General features: G+C 46.8%; 1 protein-coding gene across 4 annotated transcripts in view; it reads left to right on the top strand.

Moving 5' to 3' along the window:
* The window catches only part of SYNJ1 (synaptojanin 1), a 91,458-nt gene that overhangs the window by 43,294 nt on the left and 21,838 nt on the right, over positions 1 to 26,326 (top strand). For all 4 annotated transcript variants that reach the window (XM_066599078.1, XM_066599077.1, XM_066599080.1 and 1 more), the window contains exons 12-24: positions 4,044 to 4,209; positions 6,613 to 6,804; positions 10,062 to 10,146; positions 10,738 to 10,878; positions 10,948 to 11,140; positions 13,122 to 13,280; positions 15,085 to 15,241; positions 16,247 to 16,364; positions 16,457 to 16,672; positions 18,457 to 18,535; positions 20,225 to 20,387; positions 21,156 to 21,371; positions 21,669 to 21,806. In XM_066599078.1, the coding sequence (XP_066455175.1) occupies positions 4,044 to 4,209; positions 6,613 to 6,804; positions 10,062 to 10,146; positions 10,738 to 10,878; positions 10,948 to 11,140; positions 13,122 to 13,280; positions 15,085 to 15,241; positions 16,247 to 16,364; positions 16,457 to 16,672; positions 18,457 to 18,535; positions 20,225 to 20,387; positions 21,156 to 21,371; positions 21,669 to 21,806 (2,023 nt within the window). The remainder of the gene's footprint in view (positions 1 to 4,043; positions 4,210 to 6,612; positions 6,805 to 10,061; positions 10,147 to 10,737; positions 10,879 to 10,947; positions 11,141 to 13,121; positions 13,281 to 15,084; positions 15,242 to 16,246; positions 16,365 to 16,456; positions 16,673 to 18,456; positions 18,536 to 20,224; positions 20,388 to 21,155; positions 21,372 to 21,668; positions 21,807 to 26,326) is intronic.

Below are 26,326 nucleotides of genomic sequence, written 5' to 3'. Positions count from 1 at the left end.
ATAGTGTACTGGGACGGGCGAGCAGCCTGCGCTGGTATATAGTGTACTGGGACGGGCGAGCAGCCTGCGCTGGTATATAGTGTACTGGGACGGGCGAGCAGCCTGCGCTGGTATATAGTGTACTGGGACGGGCGAGCAGCCTGCGCTGGTATATAGTGTACTGGGACGGGCGAGCAGCCTGCGCTGGTATATAGTGTACTGGGACGGGCGAGCAGCCTGCGCTGGTATATAGTGTACTGGGACGGGCGAGTAGCCTGCGCTGGTATATAGTGTACTGGGACGGGCGAGTAGCCTGCGCTGGTATATAGTGTACTGGGACGGGCGAGCAGCCTGCGCTGGTATATAGTGTACTGGGACGGGCCAGCAGCCTGCGCTGGTATATAGTGTACTGGGACGGGCGAGCAGCCTGCGCTGGTAGATAGTGTACTGGGACGGGCGAGCAGCCTGCGCTGGTATATAGTGTAGTGAGTATAGTGATCTCCCGTGGAGACTCGGACTGCAGTTTTTATATACAGTGATATGTAGAAGCCGCAGAAGACCAACTCTGCAATATTTTTAATCCAATTGCATGTATTTTGGGCTAAAAATAATTATTGCATTTAAGTGAAACTTAAACAAGTGAAAAAAGAAATTGCCCCCCCGAAGGTGTCCACAGGCTTTAACATGAGTCCTTGGCATGGACCAGCAGGTCACATGGCGTGGTAGATACCCGTGGTAACACTTATCTTACTGTTGTGAAATCTAAATGGCTCATTCTAATAATGGTTTTGCCACCAGCACGTCCTCCTTGGCTACTGCCCCCCTCTAGTCCTGGCTTTGTTTTATACTAACATGTAGATTTTCAGTTAACATTTTTTGGTATGTTGCTATATTAACTCCTTGCTTGCCACTGTTTCTATTTTGCCTTCTTTTGTTCTTATAAGAAGTCTACTTTCTTATTGTCTAACTTCTTGCTGCTTCTCTCCTGCTCCTTCTCGGTTCTTCTCCTGATTCTTTGCGTGAACGGTGAGTATTTCGAATGAAGCTTCTTGTAGTGTAAGAACGCAGTCACGTTTTGGGTAGTTGAAAAGGGTCATCTACAGTCTGCCAGTGTAGACCAAGGTGTAACCTACAGGCCCTCCCTGCGACACTGTGGACGTCCTCTGCTCAACACTGTTGGATTTCTTGGTGGAGGTTTTTTTATTTTTTTTGTCTAAATGTGTTATTTATGTATTATATTTATATACTAGCGTAGCAAATCTGCCACATAGTCAAAGGGGTTGTCCTACCAAATGAACTTTCCCCTAACCCCAAGGTTGGACATAAAGATCTGGGGGTCATAATCACAAAAATGGGGGTCCTGAAGGATGGCCACTTGTACTAGGCAACCCCCCCTTACCCACCCAGCCCCATTGTAGTGCACACCCATGACCACTGCTTGATTCATTGATGGGCCTTTAGGTTTTGTGAATGGGGAATAAATATCCAAACAGACCCCATCTATTGAATATTCTTTCTGGTGGGACAACCCCTTTTTAAAGGATTCTGTCATCAAAAGTCCGGTTATCAAGGTGCCACCATAGCGCTACGGGCTGTATGTAACAGAACCTGGGCGTGTTTGTAGTAACAAGCAGAATATTCGTTTCCACGGCCCTTATAAATCTATTAGATGGCTTTGTGCTCCCTATCCGCATGTCGTGTAGCCTGCGGCCTTCAGTTGTGTGGCGCAATAGTAAAGTTTAAAGGAAACGCCACCCAGGAATCTAGAGACAGAGCCCAATATAAGGTGTGTCCACCGCATCCTGTCATCACTAGAATACAGATAGAAAATGTAATTTTTCTGACTTAAATTTTATTATTTCTTTACAAATTTCACTGTAAGTTGAGTCCAGCGGGGGGCGCTGCTCCTGCATCTGCCCTTCAGAGTGATAATCTGTGTACTGTAGGCTCCCCCATGTAATATAGGGTTATATCAGCCTCTGCCCCAGGAGCAGCAGTTCTCCTCGGAGTCTGTATATTAGCTTGTAGTCTCAGGCGGTACAAGCGGCGGAGGCGAATACAGTTATTTACCAGCCCCTGAATTGTGCACTAGGGGGGTAATTTATTAAAACTGATGACCATAGCAGCCAATTACATCGCAGCTCTCAATATACCACAGCAGTAAACTGCGCTGTGATTGGCTGCTCTGGTACCAAAGACCGTTTTTTTTGTTAGTTTTGGTAAGTGAAGCCTAAGGGGTGAGATTTATCAAAACTTTAAAACTAAAACTGACCTTGTTGCCCGTAGCAACCAATCGGAGCTCAGCTTTCACTTCCTAATCTGCTGTGGCATAGTGAAAGCTGTGCTGTGATTGGTTGCTACGGATAACAAAGACAGTTTCTCCTTTTGACAGTTTTGGTAAATGAGGCCCAATATGTGGTTGTGGCCCTTCAGATGGGAACGGTGAAGGTAGTTCAGTTATCCCTTAAAGGGGAGCTGGCAGGGGATGTCGGTAACGCTCCATGAGCTTTTGGCCCTGCGCCGACACCAACTTTACGGTCGGAGATGCTTCCTAGATCACTTGAGCAGAACCCTCGGGCTCATTCACACGGGCGCTCGCTTTTTCAGTCCCTGAAAGTGTTTTTACTGCTGGTGTATTTGGTGCTTATGCAGGTTTTTCGCCCAAGTATTCAATACGGTTTTTTAACATGCACCCCCCCCCCCCCCCCCCCGAAATTGATGTCGCTATTTCTTTAACTCTTTGTGTCCTGCCAGTTTATTTGAAAACGCAGTGAAGATGTATACAACCGCGTACTTGCTGCATTTTACGCGATCTCATAGGCTTTAATAGGCATTGTCGGTACGGGATATGCTCATAAGAAACACGTCCGACTATCCCAGAGCAATAGGGTTCATGTGGTCCGTATTACACGCGTAATACGTGCTGAAAACACTCATGTGAATGAGCCCTTAAAGGGGTATTCTCATATCAGGCTTTCCTGGTCTTTCCCCACAAAACTGTGATAGATGCATACCCCACCCCTGGGACTTACATCCCTCTCTAGTTCTGACCCCAGCCCAGCGGAATACGGCATCTGGGGTTGTTGGAACCTAAAGGGGTATTCCGGTTGCACAAAATTACTGTTGAGTGATAATCATTAAAGTCTGCAGTGCGGTTCTGCTTTGTTTTGTGTGTCCGTCGCTCTCCATTCCCTTCTTCCGGCACGTCATAACTGTTTATTCCCGGGTTGCCATGGATACGTCCCGTAGACATCCAAATACTACAGCTCAGTAGATACAACCGGGGGCGGATTATTTTCTCTCCAGCTTTTGAGATTGGCTTGATGAGCAATAGCAGGGCAGCGCTAACCGGGGGCGCGCACAGGAAGGAAGTACAGAGCGGGGAATTGTGGTAAATGTAGTTTCATGCCGCATATCAGCAGGGATGCGGCAGCCATCTTGGACAATAGTAATATGGGGAAACATCCGATATGGAGGGCAGAACAAGAAGGTAATGGCTGCTTGATGTATACCCATAACCAGCTGTGCAAAAATAGGGTGCAAACACCTATCATAGCTGGAATTTTTGAAAATTCACTTCATAACCGGAATACCCCTTTAAGGAAATGGCTGAGGGGGTATCGCTGCATTCTTTCCATAACTCCCATAGTGGTCAGTAAAAGTAATGACCACAGCGTAGCACAGAGAGCTGTTCTGTGTCCGTGACTCCTCGCTTACAGAACCGGTGTAGCTGACTGTGCCCCCTGCCTCCATTTCACTTCTATGGGAGTCACGGAGATATCGTAGTGATGCCTGCTTGGCTGTTTCGGTAAGTCCCGTTCACCCCCAACCACCATATTCAGCCGGGCTGTGGGCGGCCAGGACTAGAGATGGGCCCAGATATAGGACCTGCATCTCTCCCGTGGATGTGCCATGAAAGTCTCAGATGGGAATCCCCCTATAGACCCCTCTGGGAGATGGTGTGAGATTTCGGGAGACGGTGTGAGACCGATTTCACCTTCTGCAGTAGGAAAAAATAACCGTTTGCTACAGAGAGCTCAAGCATTGTCGTGGTCATTTTACAGGGTGGAAAGCTGAAAGACGGCGCCCGCTCCGTTACACGGACCATACAGAGCAATTTTTTTGACGGCTCAAAACAAGAAGCAATCGATGTTCTGCTCCTGGGGAACACCTTAAACAGCGACTTGGCTGATAAAGCGCGAGCTCTTCTGACCACTGGGAGTCTGCATGGTAAGTACGACCGCACATGTCTAACATTGCTTAATGGATCTCCTACGATTGTCGGGCGAGCGAGAATCCAACGGCACAATAATAAAACGGAAAATCCAGCCGTTCCCGCGACAATTCTGTCTTGTAACTGAGAAACATCTAGAGAAATCATCTGTGTCCCAAAAGATCGTCTATTTCCCCTCCCAACAGTCGTGTGTCCAGACAATCGGCCGCATTGGGAGCTCCCCCCCCTCCCCCCCCCCCCCCCCCCCGCAAATACGGAGGGTGAGAGAGTGTCGTGTTTAGTCTGTATTTACACGGCCGATACTGCGTATTACCAGACGGACAGAACTCACACGCAAGCGGAACCCCCTTATTTTTAGTAGGTTAATTTCCATGAGCGGTTTTTCGCTCCCTCTGATTTGCTGTCCGTTTTTGATCTCGCACGGTCCTATTTTTGAGCGATTCAGCAGCAAGAAGCGCCCATTATTGTCTATGGGAACCAAAAAACCCATTTCGCTCACATGTAACGCTGATTTGCTTGTGCATGCGATGCGGTTCTTAAATTTTAACTATTGAAACAACACACAATTTTTTATTATCTTTGTACAGCGATGCTTTTTTTAAGGCATCGCAGTCGCTGAATAACTGCAGATTTTTGAGGGCGGATCGTCCTATTTTCATGGACTGATATCGCATTCGCCCGTGTAAACAGCCTTACTATTACCATTCGTTTTCTGGATTTCGGGTTCCTTTTAAGGGTGCCCCGGCAGGTTGTGGTGCTGTAACCACGTGCGGATCACCGCTGATGGCTCCAGGATTTTATAGTTTGGCGCTATTATTTTTAGGCTGCTCCGTTTGTAGAATGATTTTGCATCGTACAATTTTCAAGGGGTTTTCTAAACTTCTAGCCTCTAGGAGCCAGAACGGAGAGTCACCCTGTAAGAGGGGATCTTGTTGGGCTATGGTCACATGGGGCGGAGTTTCCTGCGTAGTCTGCATCAAGTCTCCATTCACTTTCGATTGGACTGTGGAGATACCTGAGCGGGCACCACGCGGCTCTTGCTGCCAGCTCCATTGAAATGAACGGAGCGCTGGCCACACACGCCTGGCCAGCGCTTCATTCATAGTGACGTTAATGTGCGGGAAGACGAGACCCCCATAGTGACGGGCAGAGCGGGACATGGGAGTCCTGTTCTTAACATCAGTGAGACCCCCACCCATCAGCAAGTTAGCCCATATCCTTATAGATGGGGTATAACAATGGGCTTGTCTCTCAGCATATGGAAAGGATTGTCAAGGTAAGACAATACTAATGTAGCGCAAGTAGGAGTCTTTCCTAAAACCTGGACCCCGGAGATGAGAAATGGCCAGAGTTTTGTGGACTCCGTAGTGGTTGTCGCTCCCCTCCAATGCCCTGGAGCCTCCATGATGTAAGCAGCGCTGCCGGTTCGCTTCCAGATCTCTCAGGGATTTCGCTTGTATTTAGACGTGATCTTTGTATATTTGTGACACTTGTGGCGATTTCTGCTTTCTAACCTGCTACTAACGTCTGTCTGTTCTTCCCTCTTGCTGCCGCTCAGTGTCTGAGCTCATGTTACAATCAGGTATAGTCATACATTTCCTCCCAAACTTCACTTGCCAGAGGTTTCTTTGAGGCGGTTGGTTTAGGTCATGTGCTCCCGCTTCACCCCAGACCTGGGTGACCACTGCCATGTTGTATGTATTGGTGTAGCTTTATGTATAGCTTTCCTGCTGGACACATAATGATCCGAAATACCAAGGAAAATTGCATGAAGTGCGCCAAATTTATTACATGGGTCAGGCTTTTTTTTGTCTGCTTAAACAGTTTTAAAGGGCCCTTCCAGGAATTTATTCATTATGTAGCGATCCTCCCAGTACATATAAGTGTTACCTTGGTTGTTTCTTTCCTCCTGGCCTCTTTTTCGTCAGATGGTCATGTCATCTCATATCTGCTCTACTTGGGGTTCACTTTCTAGTCAAATTATCAGTTTGTGTGATGCTGTTACATGGATCTATCACAGAAACTACCTAGAAAGGGACACAAACTCTCCTATCACAGTTACTGATGATGGTCACACAGGTATAATAGAGGAGATCACAGCTCATCCTCCTGATGGCCTGTAGCTTCTTTTGGGGACTATAGACTTTTTGGCACATTTCACCCCCGTGCTGACGCACTGCTGATAAATACCCTCCATTGTATGTAGTCGGCCCCCCGAGACCTGCAATCTGTGAGCACAAGTTCAGTGCATATCATCTACAGTGGCCCAGAGGGGCCATTTACGTAGTCCGAGCAGTAGGAGTGCCTGTGGCGCCCCCTGCCCTATTCCATTTGATAGTACAGTTTTTATCGTGGTTCTGTATATTCAGACTGACTCATTATTGCCTGGTTTCTTGTAGCGTCCCCGAGAGTATTAAGGAGCATGTGTGAGAACTATTACAGGTACGCCAAGCCCAGGAAAATCCGGATTTGTGCCGGGACCTGGAATGTTAATGGCGGGAAGCAATTTCGAAGCATCGCTTTTAAGAATCAAACACTGACAGACTGGCTGCTGGATGCGCCAAAAGTTGCTGGAGTCACCGAGTTCCAAGGTAAGTGAGGCGATAAGTGTGCTGCATTGTGTAAGACCTTCACCCCATCCGTAAACGTGCAATCTAGAACACATTATTTAGCCTGCACGGTGAAGGCCGATGGGTTGCCATGGCAACAGGACAACAGATACAGGTGTCCTGCTTTGCCATTGCCTATGATTGCTATTACAAGCAAAAAGGCATTGCAGGACAGAAGTCTTGCAATGCCTTACCATAGCGATCATGGAAGCTATTGATCAGGTCCCCTTCAGGAACATAACGGCCCCCTGCACACGGGCAGAAATTCTGCAGCAGGATTTCCCGCAGAATTTCAGCCCGTGGCTGCTGCCATAGGATTGCATTAGAAAATGCAATCCTCGGCAGACGGACGCAATTTGTCCGTGTGAAATCGCACGCATGTTCTATTTCTGTGCAGGTCTCGCGGGTCCAGCTGAGCGGCAGCCAGCACATCAGAGCCGCGGGAGCAGGTGAGACCCGCACTGATCCCTGCAGGGGCGCGGGTCGGGTCCTGCTGCGACAATTCTCAAAGGGGATCCTACCTGGCCGTCTGCAGGCGGCCAAAGAGTGTTAAAAAAAAAATTGTATGTTAAAGTTTAAAAAAAAAAAAAAAACTTTTACTCATTTTCCCCTATTTGTATTACCTAAAATATAACTTTTAATAAATGATTTATTTAAAAACACTTAATGCCTCACAAAGACAAACAAACGAAAAAACAGAAGACGGAACATAAGTTCCACACTAAATCAGGAGCCTAGAGCCCCAGGTTTGCTATAAAAGGACCAAATGGTGACTCATCAGATGTCGGTCAGAGAAAACCGATCAGCAGTTATAGTAGGTTCTCAGCAAAAAGTGGTTCAACGCGTTTGTCACATATAGACTCATCAGGAACATTAATAGAACAGAACTATCATCTGATAGAAATGGTGTAACAACCCGTAATACTAATATCCCAGATGCTGAATAATGCTGTTAGGCGTCCAGATTTAGGGTGCCCTTGCGTCACGGTTAACGGGCGCACAAACCATGGACTAAGAGCCCTCCCCAAAAGCTTCCCTAGTACCAAACTGGACCTGGGGTAGTTGAGAAGATGATATCTTACCCCAGATCGTCCTATACTAAACCGCTGGTGCCGGTAGTAACTATAGCATAGGTCATTGAGAGCGCCTTGAGACTGGAGATGCTGTCCTGTTCCTCCCTTCCCACTTTGTACTATCTTATCTACCTTTATTGAATGGGGATATATTGCCATGTACTGGTTTAGTATTGTCTATATGTAATAGCAGTGCTTCTTCTCCAGGTGGACAGGGATTATTTAGGTTGGATATTGTCTCTGCAACATATCCCTGCTTCTAACTAGGCACTCTCAATTACCTATGCTATAGTTACTACCGGCACCAGCGGTTTAGTATAGGACGATCTGGGGTAAGATATCATCTTCTCAACTACCCCAGGTCCAGTTTGGTACTAGGAAAGCTTTTGGGGAGGGCTCTTAGTCCATGGTTTGTGCGCCCGTTAACCGTGACGCAAGGGCACCCTAAATCTGGACGCCTAACAGCATTATTCAGCATCTAGGATATTAGTATTACGGGTTGTTACACCATTTCTATCAGATGATCGTTATGTTCTATTAAGGTTCCTGATGAGTCTATATGTGACAGAAACGCGTTGAACCACTTTTTGCTGAGAACCTACAATAATTGCTGATCGGTTTTCTCTGACCAACATCTGATGAGTCACCATTTGGTCCTTTTATAACAAACCTGGGGCTCTAGGTTCCTGATTTAGTGTGGAACTTATGTTCCGTCTGTTTGTCTTTGTGTATGTGAGGCATTAAATGTTTTTAAATAAATCATTTATTAAAAGTTATATTTTAGGGGATACACACAGTGAATATTTATGATAAACTCTTCTCGTATCTCTCTGCCTCAGTGAATTGTACTTTTCCCCTATTTGTATGAGAAAAATGTGAAAATGAAGAAAAACGCCACATATGTGGTATCATCGTATCCGTAAAGACCTGTACTATAATTTGAGTACACTAATTATCCTGCGTACCAAATACTGTGGTTGAGGGTGTGATTCAACAAACAAGCCCTCATGCAGCCCATGTCGACAGAAAAATAAAGTTATAGCTTTTGAGGAGTGGAAATGAAATGAAAATCCCCCCCCCCCCACCCCCCCCCCCAAAAAAATAAATCGTTGCATCCTCAACACCATAGTAGGCCATGTCCTTAAAGGGTTAAGAAAGTGGGGAGGAAAAAATAAAAAAAAATGGCTCTGGGATGAAGGAGTTAGGAACATGGAGAGCTTATACCCGGGCTGTTTAGCGATCTCTCTTGTAACGCTGCCCGTAACACAGATACAAGTCCTCCCTAACCTTGCTCAGCTCTGCACTGACCGTTACAGGGGTGACTTATCTCTGACCGCCTCTGGTTATACAACGCCCTTCCCATCAGTTATCTGACCGCCCCGCTGGTTCCCTGCTTCTTGTCTCTTCTCTCACGGGGTTTCACTGGTTAATATCATTAGTTGGGTCAGTTTCCCTCTAATATAGTAACAGTCCCTACTGCTTGGATTGAGGAGCGGGTTGCATGGGGTCTCCGTAGAGCACATTGTCGCCACGTTGGGGCCCGCTGGCAGTACTATAAGCAGATTGCTTTGTCTGCATTGCAGCGGCCCCGGTTGGTACTACGGGCACGGCTCCTATTCAATTCAATGGTATCCTGAGTGGTAGCCCCCCACCGGTCTACTGTCTTGAAGATAAGCCTTTGATAGTAAAATACTTGGACAGCCCCTTTAGGGTACATTCACGTGTGGCGGACAGGCTGACGATTATCTACAGCGGAAAATGCCACCGCAAAATTGGCAGCATTTCTGCATCAAAAACAGTTAAAATCTGCACCATTAATGCATATTTTGACTTGACATCTGCTGCAGATCCACAACTAATCCAGCCCGCCATTCCTCTCACCATCGGCAACCCCTCACTGCAACGCATGGAGCCGCCCTCGCATCCATCAGTAAGCACCGCATCCGCCAGGTAGGTGATGCACCCACTTCCACATCACCTGACTGGCAGCAGTTCTCGGGTGACGGCCACTCTGTGCGCTGCAGTGAGGGGTTGTAAGGTAAGAGGAGCAAAGAGTTAAAATCTGCACCACTGGTGCAGCCTGTGTTCTATGCGCTAATGTTGCAGAATTTTCCGCAGCACTTCCACCCCTAAACGTTCTCTCCCGCTTCTTTTTTTTTCTATTAGATAGAAGAAGTAAGCCCACAGATATATTCGCCATCGGGTTTGAGGAGATGGTGGAATTAAATGCAGGGAACATTGTCAACGCCAGGTGAGCCCAACTGCTGTGTGTGTTGTATACCTGCGCCATTTTTCTACCTAGTCTGACACAGGAGAGCGATGAGAACTGGAGTTTGAGCGGAGGAGTGAATCCCCTTCTAAAATCCTGCAGTTCTCACACTGACCACTAGGACTAATAATAGTCTGACACTTCATGTTCTGTAGAGAACTTCTCATGTCATCTCATTATCATCACAGGCAGGATTACACTGAGAGGCGACACCTGTATATAGATAACACAGGATCCACTGTTCACAATAGATATCGCAGCTCACCACCTACCCCTCCCTGCATGTCCACAACACTCTCCCATAGAAGTTAGTAAGTCCCCCTCTTGTTTTGTCTATTGCCCGTGAGGCTGCTGTAAAGTATCTCTCTAAAATGCAGTTGGCTGCAGCTCAAGCAAGTTGGCCGCCCCCCATCGCCTGTACAGAGAATAGGATTTTTTTTAAATCTGCAGTCCGAAGACGCAGGCGAATTAGAAAAATGGAAAATGTGTCATTCTCAGTTTTTAATTACTAAAATAAACTATAGAAGAAACCTTCCCTTTAAGCGGCTCCGACAGTCTGTAATGTCTCCACAGCACAACCAACCAGAAGCTGTGGGCCGCGGAGCTCCAGAAGACCATCTCCAGGGATAACAAGTACGTTCTGTTGGCCTCGGAGCAGCTGGTCGGCGTCTGCCTCTTCGTCTTCATAAGACCCCAGCACGCCCCCTTCATCAGGTCAGTATCGCTCCCACCGCTCAGTCGGCCTCTGCTGCTTCATACCTGACGGTTGCCTTTCTATTGCAGAGATGTGGCTGTAGACACGGTGAAGACCGGCATGGGGGGAGCCACGGGGAACAAAGGCGCGGTGGCCATCAGGATGCTCTTCCACACCACCAGCCTCTGCTTCGTCTGCAGTCACTTTGCAGCCGGACAGTCCCAAGTAAAGGAGAGGAATGAGGATTATCATGAGATCGCCCGCAAGCTTAGCTTCCCAATGGTAAGGGGGCGCAAGAGAGTATATGAGCAGGACTTTTACTATTGATACCCGATCCTCCTAGGTCATCAATAGTTGATCAGCGGGGATCTGCCCCTTGGGATCCCTGCCAATCAGTTGGTCACTGAGCCCACTGTCACTGCAGGCAGCACTGGAAGCAGATGGCACTGTCTACATTGCAGCGTTCCAGTTTGGCAGTATAGGCACTGCTTACATTAACCCCTTCCCGCCCCAGGGCGTATACTTATGTCATGTGTAAGAAGGGGTTGCCGTAAATGCGTGTATACTTGCATCCTATGGCTGTATGTAAACGATTCACAGAGGGAGGGCACTTCCTCTGATGTAATCGGCCCTCCACTATGTAATCGTGAAGGGCCTATGGCTTGCTATGGCAACGAACTCCAGTCAGTGGTCTTCCATAGCCTGTGATCGCAATGATAAGCAATAATGCATTGCAGTATAGAAGTACTGCAGTGTACTATCGGAGCGATCCTAAAAATGTAAAGGAAAAAAAATAAAACTAGTAAATATAAAAGTTAAAACAAAAACTTTTCCCCTCTCGTTTTTACTTGCTATAGATTTTTAGTAGGAGATAAATTGGCAGCTGAGAGGTGTCAGATGTATTAAAGGCCGCTGGAGTAAGGCGCAAGACCCATCTATGACCATAATGCAAAACTCGAGTCTTAAAGGGGTTGTCCCGCGGCAGCAAGTGGGTCTATACACTTCTGTATGGCCATATTAATGCACTTTGTAATGTACATTGTGCATTAATTATGAGCCATACAGAAGTTATAAAAAGTTTTTCACTTACCTGCTCCGCTGCTGGCGTCCTCGTCTCCATGGTTGCCGTCTAATTTTCGCCGTCTAAAATGGTCGAATGGCCAAATTAGACGCGCTTGCACAGTCCGGGTCTTCTGCTTTCTTCAATGGGGCTCCGTGTAGCTCCGCCCCGTCACGTGCCGATTCCAGCCAATCAGGAGGCTGGAATCGGCAATGGACCGCACAGAAGAGCTGCGGTCCACGGAGGAAGAGGATCCCGGCGGCCATCTTCAGCCGGTAAGTATAGAAGTCACCGGAGCGCGGGGATTAAGGTAAGCGCTGAGCGGTTTTTTTTTTAAGTCCCTGCATCGGGGTTGTCTCACGCCGAACGGGGGGGGGGGGTTGAAAAAAAAAAAAACCCCGTTTCGGCGCGGGACAACCCCTTTAAAAATACCAAAAAATAGACTAGCACATATATCTAAGAAAAAGCAAAAAAAAGTGCATGTGTGTTTTTTGTTTTTTTTGGTGTAGGTTTTTTGTATGGTACTTTGTTTCTTCTGAAGAAGTCCTGTGAGAAAACACCCTAAACGGGAGCGCCAGGGCACCAAAAAATGTGCCAAAGAGTGTGAAAAAAGCACTTAACAAAAACCACAATGTTTGTAGGACTTGTTATACTATTCACCTACAGCTAATACCTGGATGCAGCGTTTTTTACCCCAACCCCTTCCTTCCCCTCAAAAAAGTAACCACCTGAAGTCCCGGACCCTTCTAATGCCAAGCGCCTCAATCCTGCCTTTGCTGTGGAGAGGCACACTGCCCCCTGCTGGTGTGATGGTCTGGGAGGCCATCACATACAACAGTCGGTCCCCCCTAGTAGTGGTACGAGGGACAATGGCAGCTCAGCCATACGTTCAGGACATCGTGCAGCCAGATGTGTTCCTCTCAGGATAATGCTTGGCCGCACACAAGGGGGTCACAGGAGCCCCCACAGTCTACACGTTCATGGACTCCACAAGTTGGGATGTCTGGAGAGGAGATGAATTATCGATCTCTTATTTATCAATTTTTTTATTTATTTATTTTAAATCCTAAACATAATTGTTTTTCTTTCTGCTGAATTAGATGCGTTTAACCCCTCATTGGCTGTCAGTCTGTATCCACAGTTATTAGTTACTGCGTCCTGTAGAATGTGTTGGATATGATTGATCGGTGATGTTTCCATCAGGGGAGGATGCTGTTTTCTCACGACTACATCTTCTGGTGTGGAGATTTCAACTATCGCATTGACATGGCCAACGAAGACGTCAAGGAGCTGATCAGGAATCAGACGTGGGATTCTCTCATTCTGGGAGATCAGCTGATTAACCAGAAGAACGGCGGACAGGTACGGCTCCTCTGTCATGTCCCGTCCAGTTAGTGGTAGAGCAGAAAATTACAACATTACGAGGTGTCTAACGAGATGGTTCCATCTGGACAACCCATTAATGGGGATCTGAAACCTAAGTGGTGCCCATTGTAATACTTGGCCAGGAGGAGTCCACAAGAGCAGGAGCCACACTGTAGGGATTCCTGACCGTGGGAACCTCCCTGCTGTATGATGTCCTCCTGGTATGTGGAGAGAGGGCGACCCCTTAACCCCTTAGTGACGGGCCCATTTTATGCCCGAGCAATCAGCCATGGGGGGATTTTTGCGTTTTAATCATGATTTCCACATGGTTACCTCTACATTTACTGGCTTGGTCCCCAGCTGCATTGGTGACTTGGCACAGCTTCTTAGGAGAGCCTATACAGACTCTAGCTACTTACATAGTGAATACACATATATGCCAAGATGGGCTAAAACAGTTTGTCTGTTGCTCTCGGCTTTGAATGTCGGCCCTCGTTTTAATTCTGATTTTTCTTCTGTTGGGTGGTGCTATAACCTAAGTGGGGTTTTCAGCACTGCATGTTGCCCTATAGGTCACCTTTTCTTTAGGCTTTTGATACAGTGCCGTAAAAAGGTGTATCCATCAGAATAAGGCTCCTTATGGACCACCATCAAAATGCATTGTGCCAGAATTGTTATCCTGCGGATAGGGGATGACTGTTTGGTGGGCTTCTGACCACTGGGACCCCCCTACAATCCTGAGACTGGTCACAAAAGGTCAATGCAAGAATGGAGGAACAGCCGAGTATGCGCAGCGCTGCTCCATTCATTTCAGTGGGACTACCGGAGATGACGGAGTTCAAATACTTGGCAACTTCTGGCAGCCCCATTGAAATGTACATAGCAGCAGTGCAAATGCTCGACTGCCCCTTCATTCATACAAGATCCCTTTGGACCCTGTTCTCAAGATCGGTGAGGTCTCAGCGGTCGGACCTCACCTGATCTGAAAGCAATATCTATCTTGCAGATTGGGGGTAACTTTTAGTCCTTGCACGACCTCTTAGTAAAAAGCTCCACGTCAGAATTGGTGCTCAGGTGATCCTTTTTTTAAACAAGCCGTTCTGTCCTATGGATGAGGTCAGCTGGGTATATCTACATAGTTACCTGGCCTGTGAAGAACACCTAATATTTCCCTGCGCTCTTTCAGCGGAGCCCTAGTTATATCAGCAGCATTCTCTGTGATCTGCCATCCTCTCTGCTGGGCCAATAATGTTCACTAATAAGTCATGGTGGGACATCTATATATGTTCTCTCAGTACATCTGCAGCATTCTGTGTAACTTTCTCTTGTGTCATATCAAATATATGCGAATAGAAAGATGGAACAGTGCCTCTACAGCGCCACCTATTGGAAGGTGGCATTCCTGCAAGTCCATGTCAGACCTTCCAACAAGCCTTATAACAATGATTGGGAATATAGGCCAAAACCAGAGGCTTCTCCAAAGGAAAAAGACAACCATGTACAGACGGACGGTGTTGGAGTTTTTGCATGGCTTGTTAAAAGGTCTGACTTGCAGGAATGCTGTCTTCCAACAGGTGGTGCTGTAGAGGCATTGTTCCATCACCATTTGCATATTTCCCAGAGGAGCATGCATGGCCTTATAAGGTTCCTCACACCTTCTAGATGCTCTCCCTATACTCTTCCTGACCTATATTGAATATAACTTTTTAACATGTTTTCAGGTAGGGGGTGATATGGGGGGGGGGTAGTACATAGTTTTGGGTCAGGCATTACTTGTAACTTTTTTTTTGCCCTACTGCAGGTATTTCGGGGTTTCTTAGAAGGAAAAATTAATTTTGCACCCACTTATAAATATGACTTGTTCTCTGATGACTATGACACAAGTGAAAAGTGTCGGACCCCTGCATGGACAGATCGGATTCTCTGGAAGAGACGAAAGTGGCCCTTTGACAGATCAGGTATTTACTCTTTTTTTCTATTTTTGTCGTACAAAATCTGCTTATGCCCCGTCACTCCACAGAAAACGATCAATTCACACAGCTGCATCAATGGGAAAATAAAAAGTTACGGGGTCAAAAGGTGGCGACGATGTAATTGTTTTTTTTTTGTAGTAACGCAAAAAAGCCATATAAATTTGGTATCCCTACAATCGCATTAACCTACAGGATAGCCGTAACTTCAACTGCAGGACTGTAAAAATACCTCTGAAATTAAATTTTTTTTTTCCCCATTTCACCCCACTTAGAATTTTTAAAAAGTTTTTCCCAATACATTGTATGGTACGTTAAATGGTACAGCATAAACATACAACTCATCCCGCAAAAACAAGCCCTCATGTAGTGATGTCACCGGAACATTTAAGAAGTTATCATTTTTTGGGGAAGTGGAGAGGAAAAAATTAAGATGAAAAAGCAAGGGCTGCATCATACAGATACCTGAACTTACAGGATGCTCATTCTAGTCAGAGCTCCATGTATACATAGAGACGTCATTGGTGTATAGGTCCTAGTTGGGAACGCCATTTAAAGGGGTTGTGCGGTTGTAAATTATTGATGGCCTATCCTTAGTATGGGCCATCAATAGTAGAAGTGTGGGGGTTTGTGTTTTAGGACCCCTCTTGATCAGCTGTTCACTGGGCCAGTGCACTTCGGAACTTGGGAGTTGATTTCTGCAGAAAGCAGACAGCTGTGTTCTCACTGCAGTGGTCAGGCTTAGTATTACACATAAAGTTCCCATTGATGTGAATGGCCTTGTAATTCCAAGTCTGTCCACTGCGCTGATAACGGAGCTGTCTGCATCCTGCAGAAATTGGCTCGGTGCATGAACAAACTCTCCCAGTGAGCAGCTAATCAGAGGAGGTTTTTGTAAAGTGGAACAACACAGATCCTAAAGGTAGGCTGTTGGTAGTTTAATATAAGTGTTTGTAATGTGGTTTCCTCCTATTTACTACTTCGTTACTTCAGCTGAAGATTTGGACCTCTTAAATTCAAGTTTACAAGAAGGGAAAAACATTCCTTATACCTGGAATCCAGGTACATTATTGCACTATGGCCGAGCAGAGCTGAAAACCTCGGATCACAGGTAACGAGCGGAGCTGCTTATTACCTCCTCTTATCCATTATACTTCTATTATCACTGATACACTCTCTGCGCTCTCTGCTCTCATTGTGAAGGCCGGTTGTCGCACTCGTCGATATAGATATATTTGAGACTGAAGCTGAAGAGAGACAGAAGATCTACAAGGAGGTTATTGCCACGCAGGGACCGCCGGATGGGACAGTGATGGTCTCCATACAGAACTCCTCCCCACAGGAAAACTACTTTGATGATAACCTGATTGATGAGCTGCTGCAGCAGTGCGCCGGCCACGGGGAAGTCATACTTATAAGGTCAGTAACTTGCATGATCTGTAAATCACAGGGAAGCCTAAGCATGAAACCAAAACCCACTAAAAGTTCAGGTTCTGCTCATGTTTGCCTTGACCTTCCACTCCTGAATGTTTTTAAGGCCTCTGAGTGCGGCGGGGGTTAAGGAGACGCTGATCTCTGTGGCAGATTGCTGTCCGCTAAAACATTCTGCAGCAGGAGAGCGAAGCAGATTTGTGCTAAGTGCGGGTCTTCCCTGTAACATCTACACTGGTGTGGGGGCTAAACCACTGCGACCAGATCACCAACAACATCATTCTTCCTTTAAAGGGGTTGTACCAAAGTTGACTTTATCATCCATCCATCCATCCACAGCAGTGGTGATAAATCTGATCTGTGACACTTTTATCAATAAAGCATAATACAGGAAGAGAACAGTGACTGCAGCTGTTCTGTAGTAAATAGGTGCAGGCACATCGGGCTGGAGCGCCCCCTACTGTTATACACAACAGTACAGAAGTGACTGCAGCTGTTCTATAGTGAATAGGTGCAGGCACATCGGGCTGGAGCGCCTCCTACTGTTATACACAACAGTACAGTAATGTCTGCAGCTGTTCTATAGTAAATGGGTGCAGGCACATCGGGCTGGAGCGCCCCCTACTGTTATACACAACAGTACAGTAATGTCTGCAGCTGTTCTATAGTGAATAGGTGCAGGCACATCGGGCTGGAGCGCCCCCTACTGTTATACACAACAGTACAGTAGTGTCTGCAGCTGTTCTATAGTGAATAGGTGCAGGCACATCTGGCTGGAGCGCCCCCTACTGTTATACACAACAGTACAGTAGTGTCTGCAGCTGTTCTATAGTGAATAGGTGCAGGCACATCGGGCTGGAGCGCCCCCTACTGTTATACACAACAGTACAGTAGTGTCTGCAGCTGTTCTATAGTGAATAGGTGCAGACGCATCTGGATGGAGCGCCCCCTACTGTTATACACAACAGTACAGAAGTGACTGCAGCTGTTCTATAGTAAATGGGTGCAGGCACATCTGGTTGGAGCGCCCCCTACTGTTATACACAACAGTACAGAAGTGACTGCAGCTGTTCTATAGTAAATGGGTGCAGGCACATCTGGTTGGAGCGCCCCCTACTGTTATACACAACAGTACAGTAGTGTCTGCAGCTGTTCTATAGTAAATGGGTGCAGGCACATCTGGATGGAGCGCCCCCTACTGTTATACACAACAGTACAGTAAGGTCTGCAGCTGTTCTATAGTAAATGGTTGCAGGAATATCGGTCTGGAGCGCCCCCTACTGTTATACACAACAGTACAGTAGTGACTGCAGCTATTCTATAGTAAATAGGTGCAGGCACATCTGTCTGGAGCGCCCCCTACTGTTATACAGCTAAGTGAAGACAGATTTCTCAGCAGAAATAGGAGTTAAGTAAGAAAAATATACAGAATAGTCTAATAAAACCTGCTGCAGATTTCTTAGAATCACCTATTCTGTACATTTAAAAAAACAACTTAAGTTCAGGTACGTTTTAACTTAGTAACTTTTCACAGTTGTGTCTGTCCTCTGTAAGCTCCTCCTGGTAGAGATTGAAGGCAGCCAGAATTTACTCATTTTGAGTTCTGTAATCTCAAAAACAAAATAAGCAATAGGCCCAAAGCGGCAGGATTATTTGTTGGTTGGCACGTGGCTCAGGTGCCGGCGGCAGCGCAGATAATGTTGGTTCTGCTGGTTGTGATCTCCGGTTCCTCCAGGATGTGTGGACTGATAACTATTTATTCATCGCTGCAGGTTTGTCGAGGATAAGATGTGGGTGACGTTCCTGGAAGGAAGTTCAGCTCTCGCCGCTCTACAACTCGATGGTGTCGAGGTAAACGGGAAGCGGAGATCTTAAGAATGGAAGGGGAATAAAGGATATTTGCAAATTCTGCTCATGGCCAAACATTCTATCCCGACCTTCCAGGAGTTCACTAGTTGTGGTGTGAGGTGTCCCGGGAACGCAACACGGCTGCTGACCCAGCTGAGGCCGAATCCACAGGCCATGTTTATAAACATATTGCGATCATTTTTCCTTATGTAGGACTTCTGTCCGCATCGCAGTCAGATGGAACGAACGTGTGAAAATCACCCGAGGAATCCAGCCTAAGAGCGATCAGAAATCCGTCCAGACTGGTGCTTGCAGCCATTGCTTCAGCTGTTGCACTTGTAGTATATATCGCCATCTTTTCGCTGTACTTTCACACGTGCCGTATGGCACCGTCCTTGCACTGTATGGCTAATTATCACGCAGCCAACCTGTGTGCATTTGGTTTTGTGATGCCGGTTTTGGTCACATGACTCTTAGGTTTTGTTCACACCTTCATTTGAAGCCTCCAGTATAGAACCGCCACAATATCCCAGATGAAATCGAACTAGCACAGCATGCTGCTCTTCCAGGACAGAAGCCAGACAGGCTCCATTATAGTCGTGGGGTCCATCCGCCACCTCTTGTTTGTCTTTTACCTGCTCCCAGGATGCACCAGGAGGCGAAGCGTGTCGTCGGAGCTTCTTCAGCTATGCAGCCAAAAGTTGTCAAATCTACTGCGTAAAATGTGCGGTTTTTCTGCGCAGCGCTAAGATGGGTGAAATCTCCCTTATTGATGACTTCTGATTTAAAGGGGTGGTCTCGCGGCAGCAAGTGGGGTTATACACTTCTGTATGGCCATATTAATGCACTTTGTAATATACATCGTGCATTAAATATGAGCCATACAGAAGTTATTCACTTACCTGCTCCGTTGCTAGCGTCCCCGTCGCCATGGTTCCGTCTAATTTCGGTGTCATCTTGCTTTTTTAGACGCGCTTGCGCAGATCCGTCTTCTCCCTTCTTCTCCCTTCGGCTCCGCTCGGCAGCATCGGCATTTTGGCTCCGCCCCCTTGTATGCATCATCGCGTAGCTCCGCCCCCGTCACGTGCCGATTCCAGCCAATCAGGAGGCTGGAACCGGCACACATCATGGGGTGGAGCTACGCGATGATGCGTACAAGGGGGCGGAGCCAAAATGCCGATGCTGCCGAGCGGAGCCGAAGGGAGAAGAAGGGAGAAGACGGATCTGCGCAAGCGCGTCTAAAAAGGCAAGAAGACACCGAAATTAGACGGAACCATGGCGACGGGGACGCTAGCAACAGAGCAGGTAAGTGAATAACTTCTGTATGGCTCATATTTAATGCACGATGTATATTACAAAGTGCATTAATATGGCCATACAGAAGTGTATAACCCCACTTGATTTCGCGAGACCACCCCTTTAACTTTAGTTGCAGAGATCCATCTGCATGATCCGTTATCGCACAGTTTACCGTATCCATTAGTTTGAAATATTGCGCAATATCCAGTATTACATGAAAACAAATCTCCCGTCTCCGGGAAGTAATTGCTTTGTGAAGCCTCCGGGAGAGTCCTGTACGATGACTAATGGACGCTCCTTCTCTGTGCGCCACCGCCACTTGTAATAAATGATCAGCAGGATGAGTATTTCTCCTCGTTGCCGTGGTAATTTATTGCTCTTCGTTTCATGCAGATTTTGGGGAAGACGCTGAGTATTCAGCTGAAGAACCCGGACTGGATCGCTCAGGTGGAGGAGGAGATGAGTCTGGAGAGGATCACCATAGCGCTGCCTTGTTCTACCAGCTCCACGCTCCTGGAAGAAGATGCAGACATCGCTGCGGACTACGACATGGAAGGTGCGGTCAGCGACCACTGCGACAAAAAACTGCCACAAGTATCAAAATGGGGACTGTAGAATACGTGATTGGATGTCGTCCTCTAGCTAATAGAGCAGGGGATCCTACTTCTATCATGCGCAAATGCCGTACAAGAGCATCTGGAAAGTGTCACCCGAAGGGCGCACTCCCACGAGCATAGGCGTATTTTGCACTTTGCTGGATATTTAGCACATATGCAGGGTTTTTGGTGTGTATTGCGTGTATATGTACTGTGTATTTTGCATGCGCAAAAAAAAAAAAAGTGTAAGTAGGGCCAGGGGATGTGAGAACTGCCCCTCTCAGATCTCCTAGCCCCTGCGTAAAAGGCCGGACTCACACGGCCGTAAGAGTAAAACACTGTGTGAGCAACGCACCGTTTCATCATTGTACAGCCACCGGTGACCTGGGCTATCGCTGCGTATGGCAGGGAAGTTGTACAGTGCATGACAGTGTATCTTGCGCAGTCCACCTGTGTGTTTTTTTGTTTTTTTTGTTTTTTTTTTAGTTTTTATGTTTTGGGGTGGTTTTGTTTGTTTTAAACTTCCCTTGCTGACGCTTTACAACGGTGCGTATACACTCCCCCACCCCCCACGCAAAGCAATGGGCGCTCTCATACGTAATATGCCGCAGAATAGAACATGCCTCTTCTACAGTGACTGAGTAGTTTGGGGGGGTCATAGTTTTAATCCTTAGTAGAAGTTACAATGTGATTCCAGACTTGTGACCCAGTGTCTCTCCATCCCACAGGTGACGTGGATGACTATTGTGCAGAAGTGGAGGAGATTCTCCCTCAGCATTTACAGCCATCGCCATTCTCCACTATGGGGTCATCCCCCAGCTCTTCTCCTCGTTCAAGCCCGTGCCCCTCGCCTACCATGCCAGAGGGCCCACCTCCTGCTCTTCCCATTCGTCCAAGCCGTGCGCCTGCAAAGACCCCAGGACCCCCCGTCAACTCATCTCAAGGTATATTCTTCCAATGATCGCCTGTCATTACCCGGTATTACTACCTAGTTGCGCTGCGCTGTTAATAATTCGCATTGGAGCGGTTTGACATAATTGCTTCTTTCCTTTCCTAACTTTGGCATGAAAAATGTCAGCTGTGTCTAGTCTTTTGCTGCCGTTCCACCTTTTCTGTGAAGAGGTTTGCAGTAACTACCCCGTTGACTTCTGGCGGAGGGTCCGCAGAGTCTGCAACTAAATCCTGAATGTGTGAATGTGAGTGACTCCATAAGCCGTGTAATGGGTATCTCTGTTCATCAGGTTCTCCCGTGGACTTCCAGCCAGTAGTACTAAAGGAAGCTCCATCTTTGTCTCTGGAACCTAAACGAGCTCCGCCTCCGAGACCTGGTGCCCCACCAGCACGTCCTGCGCCCCCGCAACGTCCGCCACCTCCATCAGGTAAGAGCGAACTCTGAGCAGTGTAATGATATACCGCACCACACTGCTATTCACAGCCAGCAGTGACGACAGGCATTACATCCAGATTTCATACAAGACCAAATGAGTGGAAATTGTGAAGATGCGCATCTGCAGACCACATCTGCTCGGCCTAAGGCTGGTCCTCACTCGGGCAGATCGGATTCCACATTCGGGAGGCCTGTAGCAGATTCGGCAATTAACCCCTTAGTGACGGCCCTATTGTGTTTTTACATCTTGCTGTTGCAGGACGTGTATGGAGGGAGATAGCGCTGCTATCTGCCTCCATACAGCACGGGCGTCAGCTGTTTATTACAGCCGACACCCGCGGTCAATAGCAGCAATTGGCTGTTCGGCCGATCGGGGCTATTAACCCTTTAAATGCCGCGGTCAATTCTAACAGCAGCATTTAAATCCCCCGAACGATGTTCGGGGGTCCCGTATGGCCCCCCTGCGGTGAGTTCGGGGGAGTCGTGCAGGTGTCATGGCAGCCGGGGTCCTTCTGAAAGGCCCCAGGGCTGCCTTAGCAGACTGCCTATCAAGCCATCCCCGTGGGGTGGCTTGATAGACTGCCTGTCTAAAAACAGTATGACGTAATGCTATAGCATTACGTCATACTGCAGGAGCGATCAAAGCATCACTGGTTGTGGTCCTCTAGGAGAACTAAAAGAAAGTGTAAAAATAAGATCAATAAAGTTTTAGTAATTTATTTTGGTAATAAAAAAAATCAAAATAATAAACCAAAAATACGTGTTTGGTATCGCTGCGTCCGTAAAAGTCCGATCTAGCAAAGTAATGCATTATTTACCCCGTACGGTGAACGTGGTCCGAAAAAAATAAATAAATAAAGAACACCCGAAATGCACTTTTTTGGTCACCAGATAGCCAAGAAAAAATGTAATAAAAAGCGATCAAAAAGTCAATGATAGGACATACCGCACAAAATGAGCCCTCACATAACTATGTTGACGGAAAAGTAAAAAAGCTATTGTGCGCAGAAAATGGACACAGAAAATGTTAAAAAATTAAATATCTTAAAAAAAAAATACAAGTAGTACAGCAAAAAACTATCTAAGTTTGGTATTGTAGTAATCGTACTGACCCATAGAATAAAATGATGTCATTTTTGTTGCAGTTTGTGCGCCGTAGAAACAGGACGCACCAAAAGATGGTGGAATGTTGGGTTTTTTTTTTCCATTTCTCTCCGCTTATAATGTACAGAAAAACTTTTTTTAAATTCTATGGTACAATAAATAGTGCCATTTAAAAAATACAACTCGTCCCGCAAAAAACAGCAAGCCCTCATACAGCGACGGCGATGAATAAATAAAGGAGCTACGATTTTTTAAAGGGAGAGAAAAACGAAAATGGGGGAAAAAAGCTAAATTGCTCAGTCACTAAGGGGTTAATTGTATTGCACATATCCACAGAGGCTCGCAGGCGGTCATGTGCAGTACAGTTTTCTTTTTCTTCGTTTTCCCCGCACCCTTGCTTAGCGATGACGCAGTTGGACGACCTCCATTGACAATGCCGCATGCATTTTTTAAACTGAGACTAAGCGGCAAAGTGAAAGATTTGCAAAAATGGTCTGCTGCGGACAAGCTGCGCAGAAACTGACAAGTGGCACGGAATTCAAGTTCAACTGCAAAATGGTGCGGGTTTTAAAGCAGTCTTTCTGCTTTCCGGAATTTCCGTGCAGTCCAGCTGTGGACATTTTGCGAGATTTCAGTCCCGTGTGACCCCAGCCTTATGCATTTAGCCCGCAGTGGATTGTCCAGACCAGTCATCATTCTTGCAGACCCTCAGAATTGACTCTGTAGACACTCTAGAGGAACCGGTCATCACCTCTGAGCCCCTTAAACTACATTATGGGGCTCAGACGTAGGGGCCGAGGTTCTAGGGTGCTGCTTTCTATACTCACCAGGCCCCCCATTCCACGCTGTGCCCCAAGAGATCAGTGCATGTACACAGCGTGACGTCTGTCAGACAGCGCTGCGCTCGCCACTCATGGATCTCTATGGGTGACCACTCGCACGCAGACTATGTGCATCGGTCCCCAGAACCCCATCCCCTCACCTCTGAGCTCCTTAACATACTTTGTGGGGGCTTAAAGGTGATGGCCGGTTCCCTTTTAAGTGTGTTGATGAAGAATAATGTCCAGATGGCTTGAATGTGGTGAGGAGCTGAAACAATGTATATTCTGTCGGACCGCTCATTGTAGGATGATCCGCCTATATGAAAGGAGAAAACTGCTCTTCGGCCGGTGACAGACGAGCGTTCTCCGGTCACCGATATATACGCCTGTGATACGGATGGGAGTCGTGGCGTGACCGCAGGTATCCTGACCTCGGAGCATCACAGGAATCTGTAATGCTGGTGATCTGCCAGGATACCCGGCCGTGTGACGGGCATAAAGGTGTCTGGATTACTTCCGTCTGTCAGCAGCCTTAGTGCCAGGTTTTGTGTCTGTAGTGATGCTTTTCTGGTGACCGTTGTCCCAGTATGACCTAACAGCCACATATGGCATCACAGTATTCGGCACCTCGTCGATCAGACACTAGTAGCATAGGGAGTGTTCCTACAGCATTCTTCACTGCACTGCTGGATTCAGTCATGTGTGCCGAACACAGCATGGAGGCTTAACCCCTTGAGTGGCACGCCCGGAAAAGTTCCGGGGCCGAGCTCCACTGCTCATAGCAACATAGCCCGGAAGATTTCCGGGCTATGTATCACTATGGGAGCTGCAGAGCACAATGCCACAAGCTGTGACAGTGTGCTCTGCCTGCACAGTCCCACAGAGAACAAAGCAAGGGTTTTGAAAAACCAGCAGAAGATATTGCCGACATGTCGGCAATGTCCTGCTTTGTTTACAGGTTGCCATAGAGACCATCGGCTTGTCAGAAGCAAGCCGATGGTCTCTGTGGCAGGGAGAGCTGGTGCTTGGCTGTCAGAGGACAGCTAGGTACCTGCTCTTACAGCAGAGATCAGAGAAAACCTCCGATCTCTGCTGTGTTAACCCTTTACATGCTGCAGTCTATGTGACTGCAGCATGTAAAGGGCTGTCACTGCAGCATGTAAAGGGCTGTTGCCATCGGACCCCTGGAATGTGATCAGGGGTCCTGATGGGTTCCTGTGGAAGTCCCCTAAAGGGACAAAAAAAAATAAAAATTTTTTAAAAAATTAAAAAAAAAAAAAGTAAAAAAATTATTAAAAAAATAAAAAAAACACTTGTCTCCCTTTACTTTGTAAAAAATCAAAAATACAATCACACATGTGGTATCCATGTGCGTCGTAATGACCCAGAGAAGGAAGTTAATACATTATTTAACCCCTTAATGACATGGCCCCTTTTTTCTTTTTTCCCCATTTCTTTTTTTCCTCCCCCCTGTTTAAAAAATCACAACTTGTCCCGCAAAAAACAAGCCCTTATATGGCCATGTCAATGGAAAAATGAAAAAGTTATGGCTCTTGAGACGCAACTGCAAAACTAGTTGAAATTCAATGATTAGACCATTTTAAAAAACCTGCCCTGGTGGGCACGACAGGGTGGTAGGAAACCTGCCACTCAAGGGGTTAAAGGGGTTGTCTGGAACTTAGCTGATATTCTATCCTGAGCATTAGTCATCAATCGTTGTTTGCTGGGCCTGTGTGTTTGCGCATAGAGTGGATTTCAGGGGGAAGCAGACAGCTCTGTTCTGACTTTAAGCTTGCATTCACTTGAGTGGGAGCTGTGCTTGTAACATCAAACCTGGCCACTGCAGTGGGAACGGAGCTGTCTGCTTTCTGCTGAAATCCGCTCACTGCACAACCACTCCAGCCCAATGAACAGCTGATTGGCAATGGTCTATTACTCGGAGATACTTGCCAATCTATTGATGGCCTATCCTTAGTATTCACCATCAATAATTTACAACCAGACAACCCCTTTAACCCCAAATGGAAAGGAACAACTCACTATGATTAGTGAAACGGACATTACATTGATATCTGACAGGATTTCCTTTCATTTCTGATATATTTTGACTAGTGCAGTCGACTGAGTTATTTACTACTCCAAATATAACGGAAACCTTGTCAAACGGGCACCGACGTGATGTCTGCTTCACTAATGCAAGTGAATGCTTCCCTTCCATTCAGAGATTCCGGGACAGCGTAGTTTTCGGCAGTTGTGATTGAATCCCCTGACGTAACCCCTTCAGTGGCAGGTTTATTATTACCATTATCATTTTTAAATGAGTCGTCAATGCAATTTAATCTCACAAGTATTTATTAAGAAATGCAACAATCACATTGCAACATATTTTTCTGGGGCTTGCTGCACTGAGTTTGCAGTAAAATCCCCTGAAGATTTCAGATGACCGCTCAGTGCTCTGCACATTTCAGCACTAGAGCTGTCCACGGAAATCTTCCAGGATTTAACTGCATGGTCAGTGCAGCAAGCCTGGAGATTTTCCGGGCGTGCCACTAAAGGGATTAAAGGGTTTGTACCAGAATTCAAAATT

Source organism: Eleutherodactylus coqui, chromosome 4, assembly GCF_035609145.1.
Source record: "Eleutherodactylus coqui strain aEleCoq1 chromosome 4, aEleCoq1.hap1, whole genome shotgun sequence".
Taxonomy (NCBI): Eukaryota; Metazoa; Chordata; class Amphibia; order Anura; family Eleutherodactylidae; genus Eleutherodactylus; species Eleutherodactylus coqui.
The sequence above is the reverse complement of the archived record's forward strand: the minus strand, read 5'-3'. Positions and strand labels throughout refer to the sequence as shown.